The sequence below is a fragment of the Bufo bufo genome, chromosome 5, assembly GCF_905171765.1.
Source record: "Bufo bufo chromosome 5, aBufBuf1.1, whole genome shotgun sequence".
Taxonomy (NCBI): Eukaryota; Metazoa; Chordata; class Amphibia; order Anura; family Bufonidae; genus Bufo; species Bufo bufo.
In genome coordinates this window covers 161092360-161104422 of record NC_053393.1, presented here as the reverse complement: position 1 = coordinate 161104422, position 12063 = coordinate 161092360, and the positions used below count along the sequence as shown (strand labels likewise).

General features: G+C 47.3%; 1 protein-coding gene across 1 annotated transcript in view; it reads right to left on the bottom strand.

Moving 5' to 3' along the window:
• The window catches only part of CLUL1 (clusterin like 1), a 105972-nt gene extending 94172 nt beyond the window's left edge, over window positions 1-11800 (bottom strand). Inside the window, exons 1-4 of the mRNA XM_040433904.1 lie at window positions 11782-11800; window positions 11481-11594; window positions 11326-11406; window positions 11176-11247 (exon numbers count right to left, since the gene is read on the bottom strand). Coding sequence (XP_040289838.1) covers window positions 11176-11247; window positions 11326-11406; window positions 11481-11594; window positions 11782-11800 — 286 coding nt within the window. The remainder of the gene's footprint in view (window positions 1-11175; window positions 11248-11325; window positions 11407-11480; window positions 11595-11781) is intronic.
• Between the last annotated feature and the right edge of the window lie 263 nt (window positions 11801-12063).

The following is a 12063-nucleotide window of genomic DNA, read 5'->3' as shown; positions in this document are numbered from 1 at the left end:
GATTATACAACCTGGACTTGGGTAATTTTGCACCGGGAATCAGGTTAACCGGGCAATCATAAGGACGATGAGGTGGTAGCTTCTGACAACCCTTTTCAGAAAAAACGTCCTCAAAGTCCGAAATAAATGTAGGAAGGGAAGCTATGGAGGCGATTAAGCAATTGTTATTTAAGCAATTCTCTCTGCAATGCTCACTCCACTCTAATATCTCCCTGGCCTGCCAATCCACCACTGGATTGTGCGCTACCAACCAGGGAAGACCCAATACCACAGGAGAGGGAAGGCCCTCCAGAACGTAACATGAAAGACACTCATTATGGTGGTCCCCTACCCGAAGGTGTAAATTATGAACAACGTGGGTGAGGTTTCTCTGAGACAGAGGAGCCGAATCTATAGCGAATACGGGAATAGGTCTCTGCAGCGTACAGAGAGACAAACCCATAGTGCGGGCAAAATGGGCATCTATCAAATTTACCCCTGCTCCACTGTCTAGAAAAAAAGAAATAGACTCCGTCTTAACACCAAAAACAATAACCGCTGGTAACACAAATTGAGATGTTCGTATGGAGGAAACGTATACCCCCCGGCTGACATCCTCCGCACAGCCTGGGGTTAGTAGTTTTCCGACGGTCTTTTGTTTTTGAGAAAGGAGGGACAGACATTAATGAAATGACCCTTCCCCCCACAGAAAAAACAAGCCCCCCCCCCCCTACGGCGAACCTCAGGAGGACGGACCTGACGAGAAGTTCCGCCTAGCTGCATAGGCTCATCTAAGCCAGTACAGACTAATTGTTGCTTGGGAGAGGTAACCAATTGCTCAGGAATTTTTGATCTCTCCCTAAGACGCCTATCTATTCTGATAGAGAGGGACATAACAGCATCAAAGGAAAGGGGGGTCTCATACAGCGCCAGTGCATCCTTAACCCTTTCAGATAACCCAGAGCAGAACTGACTCCTGAGAGCCGGGTCGTTCCACTGAGTATCCGTAGCCCACCTACGGAACTCTGAGCAATATTCCTCTGCTGACCGATCTCCCTGTAGGAGTCTCCGTAACTTCGACTCAGCCAGGGCGACTCGGTCAGGGTCATCATATATGAGACCCAAAGCCCCAAAAAATCCCTCCACTGACCGGAGAGCCTGGGAACCAGGGGGTAACGAGAACGCCCAGGATTGTGGGTCCCCCTGAAGCAGGGAAATGACAATCCCAACCTGCTGTTCTTCATTACCTGAGGAGTAAGGGCGCAACTTAAAGTATAATTTGCAGGCCTCACGGAACGTTGCAAATTTGTCCCTTCCCCCAGAAAATCTGTCAGGAAGAACAACCTTAGGTTCTGTAACAACCAGGTTACCCATAGCAACCGCTGGGGGTGCGGTCTGCTGCATTTGCTGCTGTTGTTGGAGGACAGACGCCTTCAATCCTGCCACCTCCAAAGTCAGGCCTTGAAGCTGTTTTGCCAAGGCAGCAATAGGATCCATATTGGATTCTAAGTAGAGAAAAAAAAAAAAAAATATTATTTTTTATTTTTTTTTCCTCAAAAACTAATGGCCAGTTATAATATCACGGTCGGCGTGACTATCACATACGTGACACAGAGGGAGGGAACAAGGAAAGCCCTGCCCAAGTGAGAGGGAAGGTGGTGACCCCTGACTCACCTAGCGGCTGGCACCTGGCTGCCCTGACGTCCCTAGACGGGTTCCTCACCCGTACGCCGATCACGTGCCTAAAGCCCTGGCTTTCCCTAAGCTGAGCCCTAGATAGTGAACAGGGCGGTGGGAACACTAGTCCGCACCACTAGCTCTAAAGGAAAACACCAAGGGAAGGACAGACAATACAAACTCAACATATAATCCCAGATGGGCGACAACAGGAGACAACAAGAAGCCCAACAGGGATCCGGAGGGTAGCACTCTGGAACGACAACCAGGATTCACAACTCCAGTGGGTCAGTATAGATGTCCAGGCAGGAAGCTCTATAACTGGCAACTAGAGAAGAGTGAGGGGAGAATATAAGGAGGTTGGGAGTGGCAGACAAGAAACAGCTGAGGAGGAGAAGCTACGGATCCCTGATTGAGACAAAAAGGATAGCAAGGCAAACACAGAAAACAATCACTAAGAAACAACGTGATCTTTAGATATAGAGCGCGCAGCCACCCGCTGCGACCTCCTGACCCCGGGTATAACGGAGTCAGACGTGGCTCTTGATACCCTCGTGACAGTATGGTCCCATCAGAATTGGCTTATGATTTGGTAGCCAAAAGAATGAGTGGGTAGAAAACACAGAAGACATGCAAATATTCCATTCACGTGTCATCTCTGTTTTAGATCCACTCCGGTGTTTTTTTTTGCCTTTAGCAATACTGATGGATTATTGAGCAAATGCTGAGTGAAGGCTTATGCTCCACAGACAGGATCCTTTTTTTTCTGGGCAATTTTTCGGATCAGAAAATGGGGAAAATTAATCAGTGAAGTCAACACAAACTTACTGCTGACACCCTCTTCACTCTGTCGGGGGGCACTACTTGTATAAGCGTTTAATATAAGAGGTTCTGTAGACATCTACTGTATGTGGAATCAGCTGATGATGGTGTAAAAGGAGTGCGCTTCTTCTTGGCGCTAACATCGACCTGTAAGGCTAAGTTCATACTTGAGTTATTTGGTCAGTTTTGGCCCCGTGACTGCCCAAATAAGTGAAGTGTGCAGTGATTCTAAGAGTGACGCCTGTCATCTGCATGTCATATGGACTCCCTATGCGTGTTCCTGCAAGGCACAGTGTTCTACACCACTATACAGGATCTCTGCAGCCAGGAAATAGCAGTTTTATAACGCGATTCGCTGCAAATAAATTCGGATCTAAGCAAATTTTTCCAAAAAATTTGGCAAACCGGCCGAATCTAATTTTGAAAAAAACGCTTATTTCTACTTATAAGCTTCTATAAACTTGGCTTGTTGCAGGAAAAAATATGTACTTACATTTTTTTTAAATTTATGTTAAAATGGTAAGGCTACTTTCACACTCGCGTTTGGTGCGGATCCGTCTTGTATCTGCACAGACAGATCCGCACCAATAATGCAAACTCTTGTATCCATTAATAACGGATCAGTTTGCATTATTCATTCAAAAAAAGTCTAAGTCAAAACGGATCCGTCCTGACTTACATTGAAAGTCAATGGGAAACGGATCCGTTTTCAATTGCACCATATTGTGTCAGTGAAAACGGATCCGTCCCCATTGACTTACATTGTAAGTCTAGACGGGTCCGTTAGGCTCCACATAGTCAGATGGTCACCAAAACGCTGCAAGCTGCGTTTTAGTGACCGCCTAAACAACGCAACGGAGACCAAACGCAGCCAAATTGATGTATTCTGAACGGATCCTTATCCATTCAGAATGCATTGGGGCTGAACTGATCTGTTTTGGGCCGCTTGTGAGAGCCTTGAAATGGATCTCACAAGCGGACCCAGAAACGCCAGTGTGAAAGTAGCCTAAGTCTCCTAAATAAATTTAAAAAAGTAAAAGTTTTTTGTAAGTTCAGCCAAAATAAAGATGTGGAAACATATTTCTAATAAAAATATTGAATAGTATTTATGTATGTATGTGAAATATTGCAGTTGAAAGTAGGAAAATATGGCAAATTTTTAAAATTTTCATAGATTTTTACGTTTTTTTATAAAGTTACGCATATTTTATTGGTAAAATTTTACCACCTAAGGCTACTTTCACACTCGCGCTTCACAGATCGGTTTAAAATGGATCCGTCTCAGAAATGGCAAAACGGAAGCAAACTGACCACTTTTTTAACGGATCAATCCAAACGGATCCATCTGTATAGCAGATCCGTTCGTTCCGTTTGCTTCCATTTTAGCAGATCCGTTTTTAAGGAGGAGGTGTGTCTCAAAGTGTCCACCCATTTTTACAGTGCATTTATGCAGGGAAACCTCCATTCAGGCTCATTATGTTTTGGAAGCATGTTGTCTGCACACTTACGTCTGCGATTGAGGTTTCTAATCCTGAAAGCGAGATGGAGAAGACGTGACCAGGAAAGAAGAAGATGACGGTATTGGATCCACCCGATAACTTCCAAACGGATGACCAGAGACGGTTTCTCTGTCCTGTATTTGGAGCTTCGTGCGAATCCTGAATTTCTTTTCAATTATATGCGCATGACTGTTGAGAATTATGACCAGCTGCTGAAGCGACTTTCATCAGGCATTGAAACACAGGATACCCGCTACAGAAGGGCAATTTCTCCTGCAGAGCGGCTAATGGTGACATAAGGTGAGCATTGTCTTTTTTGTATAGCTGTATATATATTATTTATGTTTTTTTAATTATATTTTCTTTCTTTTTTTCTTAGGTTTCTTGCTACAGGAGAAAGTCTGACATCGCTGCATTACCAATATTGCATAGGAAGTTCGACGATCTCCGGTATAGTCCTCGATACTTGTCGTGCCTTGTGGGAGGTATTGCACGAGGATTACATCCCACATCCAACTACAGAACAGTGGCTTCAAATAGCAGAGAAGTTCCTGGCAACCTTCCAATTCCCTAATTGTGTTGGAGCTGTGGATGGCAAACATATACGGATTGCTAAACCTTCCCGAAGTGGATCTGAATTTTTTAACTACAAAAAATATTTCTCAATTATCTTGATGGCCATTGTGGATGCTGATTATCGGTTTGTCGCGGTTGACATTGGAGCTTTTGGGCGGACAAATGACTCGATGGCTTTTAAAAACTCAGCTATGGGACGCCTCCTGTTTTCAAAGGAATTTGTATTACCACCTCCGAGACCTTTGCCAGGTACTGATGGACCTCCAATGCCATTTGTGGTAGTAGGGGACGAGGCGTTCTAAATGTACGAGAACCTAATCAAGCCGTACTCTAGCCGTGACTTGAACACTACAAAGCGCGTTTAACTACAGACTGACATGAGCTAGACGACTGGTGGAGTGCGCCTTTGACATTTTATTTGCCAAATGGCGTATTCTCACCAAAGCTATTAATCTCTAAGTGGAAACTATAGATGATATAGTCAAGGCTTGTGTCGTTCTTCATAACTATCTTGTATCAGAGGAACCACTGCGCCTGGACCCGCAAGATGTTGATTGCACACTCACCAGGCTGCAAAATTTGTCATATCGGTCAACCGTTGCCATCGCCAGAATGAGGGACAGTTTTGCAGATTACTTTGTTTCAGAAGCGGGCAGAGTGAGTTGGCAGGATAATGTTGTTTAATTTCTTTAACTGTTTTCTCTTTTATTAAAAAAAATGTTTTTTCTTTAAACACGTTATGTCTTCTTTTTTTAATCAGCCTCAAGAATGGTTCTCCTACCCTGGTGATATATTTGATTTTACTACATCTAGTGGCATCACCAGCACTATTGGGCCGGCTGTAGCCCTGCCATAGCCTGTAAAACTGCTAGGTCATCGCTAAAGCCTGTCCATTAGAGACTGTGATGTAAACACAGAATCCTCTGCTTAGCAGTGTGTTATTGTCTGCCCTTTTTCTGCCCGATCCTGCGCAGGACAAGGGAGAGCATTGGAGATTGAATTGCTTAATTCTGTACTAGTGTTGATCGTGAATATTCTAATCGCAAATTTTTATCGGGAATATTGGCACTTCGAGAATTCGTGAATATCTAGAATATACTGCTATATCTTCGTAATCGCGAATATTCTAGATTTTTTTTTCATCAGTTCCCATGATCCCTCACTGCTTCTTGCTTGTGGGCCAATGAGAAGGCTGCAATATCTTTGACTTTAGGAGTAGTGTTGATCGCAAATTTTCATATCGTGAATGTTTATTGCGAATTTTCCGATTGCCGATTTTCGCAATCAAGAAAATAATGACTGGAGATCACGAATTCTCAAATTCGTGAATATATCACAAATATTCGCCCAAATATTCGCAAAGTATTGCGAATTTGAATATTGCCCCTGCCGCTCATCACTGTTCTGTACATCCGTGGGGTTGGCTGGGTGCAGGTCCAGCTTCAGCTCTAAACCCAGACAACACCTTTAACAGCATCATGTCCCTTTCCTGTTCCTTGTGGTAATGACGCTAGTTTATGTGACAGCTTCATCTGTACTAAAGAGCTACATTTTAAATTTGGCTCTCTAGTAAATGAATTGTTGATGAGGCTGATTCACATGTACCGTGACTACCACAAGGGTTCATGTGAATTTGCACAAGATTGACTGATAAACAAGCATTTGCTTGTTCATGTACCAATCAGCCGGAATATGATCAATAAGGAGCTATAATAAAGCCCGTTATTGATCGTGCAACATCAAAGATTCAGCCACCTTTGGCACTACAGGCATTGTGAAAATAAAACTCCTAGAAACCAATTTTTTTTTCTACAGGCATTATAAAAAACATAACGTTTTGTGTTGCTGGGAGTTCTAGTTTCCCAACAGCTGGAGTGGCCAAAGTTAAGGATAGCCTGTACCAGGAAGTAAAAAACACACACACACTTAAGTAAATTAAAGGTATTTATTAAATAAAAATTATCAAAACATTTTTTTAATGAAAAATAAATATTAACTAAATAAAGCAATAAATTATAAATTTGCAAAAGTTTAGGGGAGGTGGACCGTTGCGGGGTGGACACTCTTGGTCCGGGAGCGCTAGCCCCCTGTCTTCGGTGGCGGGATAAAAACGAAGGGCCGCAGGAAAAGATGCAGGTGGGATTTGAGGGGTGTGGAGAGAGGAGGGGTCGGAACTGGAATGTTCCCGAGCATGTGTAGAAGAAGGAGTTTGAAAAGAAGTGGGAGCGGTATAGTGAGGAAGAGAAGGCGTAGAAGAAAAAGAAGGAAGATTGAACACATGCTCGGGGGGGGGAGGGGGGAGTGACCGATGGTGGGAATGGGATGGTTATCAGAAAGGGGATGGGTGAAAGGAGTTGGATGGGGGGTAGGTGTGGGACGGGGGGCGGTGCAAAATTTCCCACGACCCGTTCTCCACCAAATTTTTTAAATCATGCACCTACTCGGGCGTCATTTGGTCCATCATGGGGATTATGGTTTGCATGTAATGTTGGTGAGGGCTGAGTTGACACGCCGCCTCCACCCCTCCAGGCGACGTGCCAAGTCATCTAACCTTCGCCTCATTTCATCGACAAAACCTTCTAGAGCATCGGAAACTATCTCTACAAGGTTCCCATAATCCTCCTGACAACTCCTACTGGATCTCCTACTATTCAACTCAGCTCTCACATTTTCTCTCCAATTTGAGAGCGTATGTTAAAAAGAGGTACCCGGTAGGGGACCAGGATTATCCTGAACAGGGGCATGATGGACAGAAGGGCTGGGGGTGGCGGCCGGTTCCGGGTCCGCTTCAAGAGCTGGGTCAGGCGCCCGAGTGCTGCTGGCAGTTCTGTAGAGAAAAAAAAAAAGTTAATTGCTGCATCCAGGTTCTATGCTATGCCTACCTCTTACTGTGGGGGGCTGTCAGAAACAGAGGGGCCCAAACGCTCCTCTGTCTCAGACAGCCCCTTGCAGTCAGAGGGAGACAACAGTTGTTCCTCCGACCGTAGGGGGCTGCCAGAAACAGAGGGGCCAAACGTTCTACTGTCTCAGGCAGCCCCTTGCAGTCAGAGGGAGACAACAGTTGTCCCTCCGATCATAGGGGGCTGCCAGAAACAGAGGGGCCAAACACTCCTCTGTCTCAGACAGCCCCTTGCAGTCAGAGGGAGACAACAGTTGTCCTTCCGACCGTAGGGGGCTGCCAGAAACAGAGAGGCATAACGATCCTCTGTCTCGGACAGCCCCTTGCACTCAGAGGGAGAGGAAAGCAAAAGCATATATTATTATTTATTTTCTGGAAAAAAAACAACAAAAAAAATACCTTCTAAGCGCCAGCGTCCGTTGTAGGAACCGCAATGCCGCATGTAACGGATCACCTTCCGTTAATGGACGCTTCTTATCTTGCGCCGAGGACCACAAGCACCGCACTGGACACCACAACCACCGCAGACTCCACAACCACCGTAGCTTAACTGGAGCCGCGCCGTCTTCCTTCCACCCTGAATGAACCTCCAGCATTCAGGACCGTGTGGGAAAGATCTCTCCTCCAGGAGCGGGTATCAGGGACAAGAAGAAAGAGATTAAAGCTCCAGGGAATATGCAGAGCATAGCAATCCCCAGCGTGATACAGCAATTTTCCTTCCAATAACGAGACGAGGCTCCGTTTTGAAGGGTTAGAAAAACATGAACACTTTATTGAGGGCTACCCACCCGTATTTATGCAGGTCCCCATCTGGTGTACACGCCCCTAGGGGACCAGAAGGAAGACTGTGACACAGGACAGATACGTAGCACTCAGGATACACAGACACAACACATCCCCACAATGCATCATGGTTTCCTCCTCTTTGCCCTGGAGACACCCGAAGAGCAATTCAATTATCTCTCAGGACAAAGGGAAATCACCAATACACATGTGGGAACAACAGGACAGGAATCACCACCCAAACACACAATGTCACACCCTCCCAGCAAACAGACATTTAACCTATTCCCAGATAGCTCAAGTCTGAGGGCATATCATTAGGGGAATGCCGCTCAGAGTACACAAATACAATAAAATTAGCTATCTGGGTGCCATTTTTTAATCCATACGGATGGGTCTGTCACAAATTCCAACCGCGTTCGGTCCTATTAACAGTCCAGACATGCGGCATACTTCTGTTACACTGTTCTTGAAGGGTAATATGTCCCAGGGCCATAGTCGTAGGGCAGGAGGCTAGCCATAAGTTTTCTACAATGCCCAGTGGCAAATGGCAGTTTGTCACACATCTCCCCTTTGGGGGGAAGACTAACCAGGCACCTGACCTTCTGTCGGTCAGTGCCTCCGTTAGTCGATCCACCCACCCACAGTAACCAAATGCCCGAGTAGCCCACCCACAACAAACAGGTACAAGGGTGCCCCACCCACAAGAAACAGTTACTGCACCTGGGTATTTTGCTGTGGGGACTTGAGGGAGGGCAGAGGCCGACTGCACTCTGCCCAGCTGCCAGCTCTTCTGCTGGGGTGCTGAGACCATAGTCCGGCTCAGTAGCCAGAGGAACATGGGAGTCAGTAGGGGTTAACATCGCCTCTGTTAACCCTGAGGCCACGTTAGGAGTTAACTGGGGAGGGGAATTTGTACTTACCCCCTCCTCCTGTTGTCCTGGTGAGGGTAGTGGGGGATCTGGACAGGCTGTCCAGCATCCCGGTAGGTCAGGCGCAGAGACCACGGTCCCATCTGCGCCGTCTTGTGATTGGTGTCTCCCCTTGTTATGGTAAGCTGCCGCTGGGGAGAGAGGGTGCTGCGCTTCTCTCCCTGAAACACAGGCTGCCGCTGGGGAGGAAGGACGACATCTTCAGCTCCCTGGGGTTCACACTGCCGCTGGGGGGAAGGAGGGCACCTTCAGCTCCCTGTAACACACACTGCCGCTGGGGAGGAAGGACGACACCTTCAGCTCCCTGAGGTTCACACTGCCGCTGGGGGGGAAGGACGGCACCTTCGGCCCCCTGGGGTACACACTGCCGCTGGGGAGGAAGGAGGGCACCTTCAGCTCCCTGTAGCACACACTGCCGCTGGGGAGGAAGGACGACACCTTCAGCTCCCTGGGGTTCACACTGCCGCTGGGGGGGAAGGACGACACCTTCGGCCCCCTGGGGTACACACTGCCGCTGGGGAGGAAGGAGGGCACCTTCAGCTCCCTGTAACACACACTGCCGCTGGGGAGGAAGGACGACACCTTCAGCTCCCTGGGGTTCACACTGCCGCTGGGGGGGAAGAACGACACCTTCGGCCCCCTGGGGTACACACTGCCGCTGGGGGGGAAGGACGACACCTTCGGCCCCCTGTAACTCACGCTTTTGCTGGGGCGCAGGGACGGAATACTTCGCTATCTCTGCCCGATATTCTGCTTCCTTCTGCAGATACTCCGCCAGTTCTCTCCTCACTTTCGGTACAAGTTCCTCTGTTAGGTGGGGCCCGTAGATAGCCAACCGCCTCTTCAGTATAGCGTCAAACCGTACGTGACTATACCAATATTCCAGTTTTGCTTGGTGTTCCCAGGATGCTGCTCCTCGCACTAGGGAAGCCATCCCACCGCTTGCCACCAATGTAACAGATCCCCTTCAGTTAATGGACGCTTCCTAGCTTGGGCCGAGGACCACAAGCACCGCAGACTCCACAACCGCCGTAGCTTATCTGGAGCCGCGCCGTCTTCCTTCCACCCTGAATGAACCTTCAGCATTCAGGACCGTGTGGGAAAGATCTCTCCTCCAGGAGAGGGTATCAGGGACAAGAAGAAAGAGGTTAAAGCTCCAGGGAATATGCAGAGCATAGCAATCCCCAGCGTGATACAGCAATTCCCTCCAATAACGAGACGAGGCTCCGTTTTGCAGGGTTAGAAAAACATGAACACTTTATTGAGGGCTACCCGCCCGTATTTATGCAGGTCCCCATCTGGTGTACACGCCCCTAGGGGACCAGAAGGAAGACTGTGACACAGGACAGATACGTAGCACTCAGGATACACAGACACAACACATCCCCACAATGCATCATGGTTTCCTCCTCTCTGCCCTGGAGACACCTGAAGAGCAATTCAATTATCTCTCAGGACAAAGGGAAATCACCAATACACATGTGGGAACAACAGGACAGGAATCACCACCTAAACACACAATGTCACACCCTCCCAGCAAACACAGACATTTAACCTATTCCCAGATAGCTCAAGTCTGAGGGCATATCATTAGGGGAATGCCGCTCAGAGTACACAAATACAATAAAATTAGCTATCTGGGTGCCATTTTTTAATCCATACGGATGGGTCTGTCACAAATTCCAACCGCGTTCGGTCCTATTAACAGTCCAGACATGCGGCATAGTTCTGTTACACTGTTCTTGAAGGGTAATATGTCCCGGGGCCATAGTCGTAGGGCAGGAGGCTAGCCATAAGTTTTCTACAATGCCCAGTGGCAAATGGCAGTTTGTCACACCGCACTATACATATATGGCGGCCTTGAGGTTGCTCCGGATCCACTCGGGGCCTGAACTTCCATGTTGTAATCTCTCTTGAAGCGGTCTCAGATTGACCGCCACCGAGTGATAACCTTGTCAACTGTGATATTTTTTTAAAAATTATATTAAAATATTAGCATGGTGTTCACCATGTTGGATAAGGAGTTGTCTATGTGAGGGACAACGAACTCCATATCTTCCCCGGTGGAGATTCTGGAACCCTGGAAGAAAAAGGAAAAGAAAAATGAGAGAAAGTACAAAAAATAAATGCTAACTAAAACTATGTAATCAATACTTACATGTCCCCGACCACCACAGGATCTCCCACGGACTCTGGAGGACACTGGGGGATTCTGCCTGGCGGCTCCAGTTTAAGGTTCCTAAAACCATTTTAAAATAATGTTAAAACGTAATTATATATTTTTTAAAACAGAATATATAGAACTATACTTACTTGCTGCCGGTCCTGGTCTGTGCTTTGTCCACCTCCCCTTGGTGACGCCGAGGTCTGAGGTGAGCCAGCTATAGGTGAGGTTGCTGCAGCGGGTGAGCTGGTTAATGATGAAGACTAGAACAAAGACAAATACTGATTAAGGCCGAATGCACACGGCCGTGTTCCGCGGCTGAGAGCGATCCGTGGTATGCTGGGCTGGATTCCTATTCAGAGCAGGAGCGCATGGCGTCATTGGTTGCTCTGACGCCGGGCGCTTCATGTCGCCGCTGCACTACAGTAATACACTATACGAGTGTATTACTGTAGTGCAGCGGCGACATGACGTGCACGGCTTCATAGCAACCATTGACGCCCTGTGCGCTCCTGCTCTGAACAGGAATCCAGCCCGGCATTCCACGGACCGCTCTCGGCTGCGGAACACGGACGTTTTTTTCCAATCAGAGCTGAACACAGAGCAATATCTATAGCAGACAAGGAAAGGCTAGATAAGCTTTGACCATCAGCTATTGTGAATAGTGGATTAATTGTTATCCTTTACAGATGTGTTGTCTATCATTGTAATCCTGCCTGTGATGATGAGATG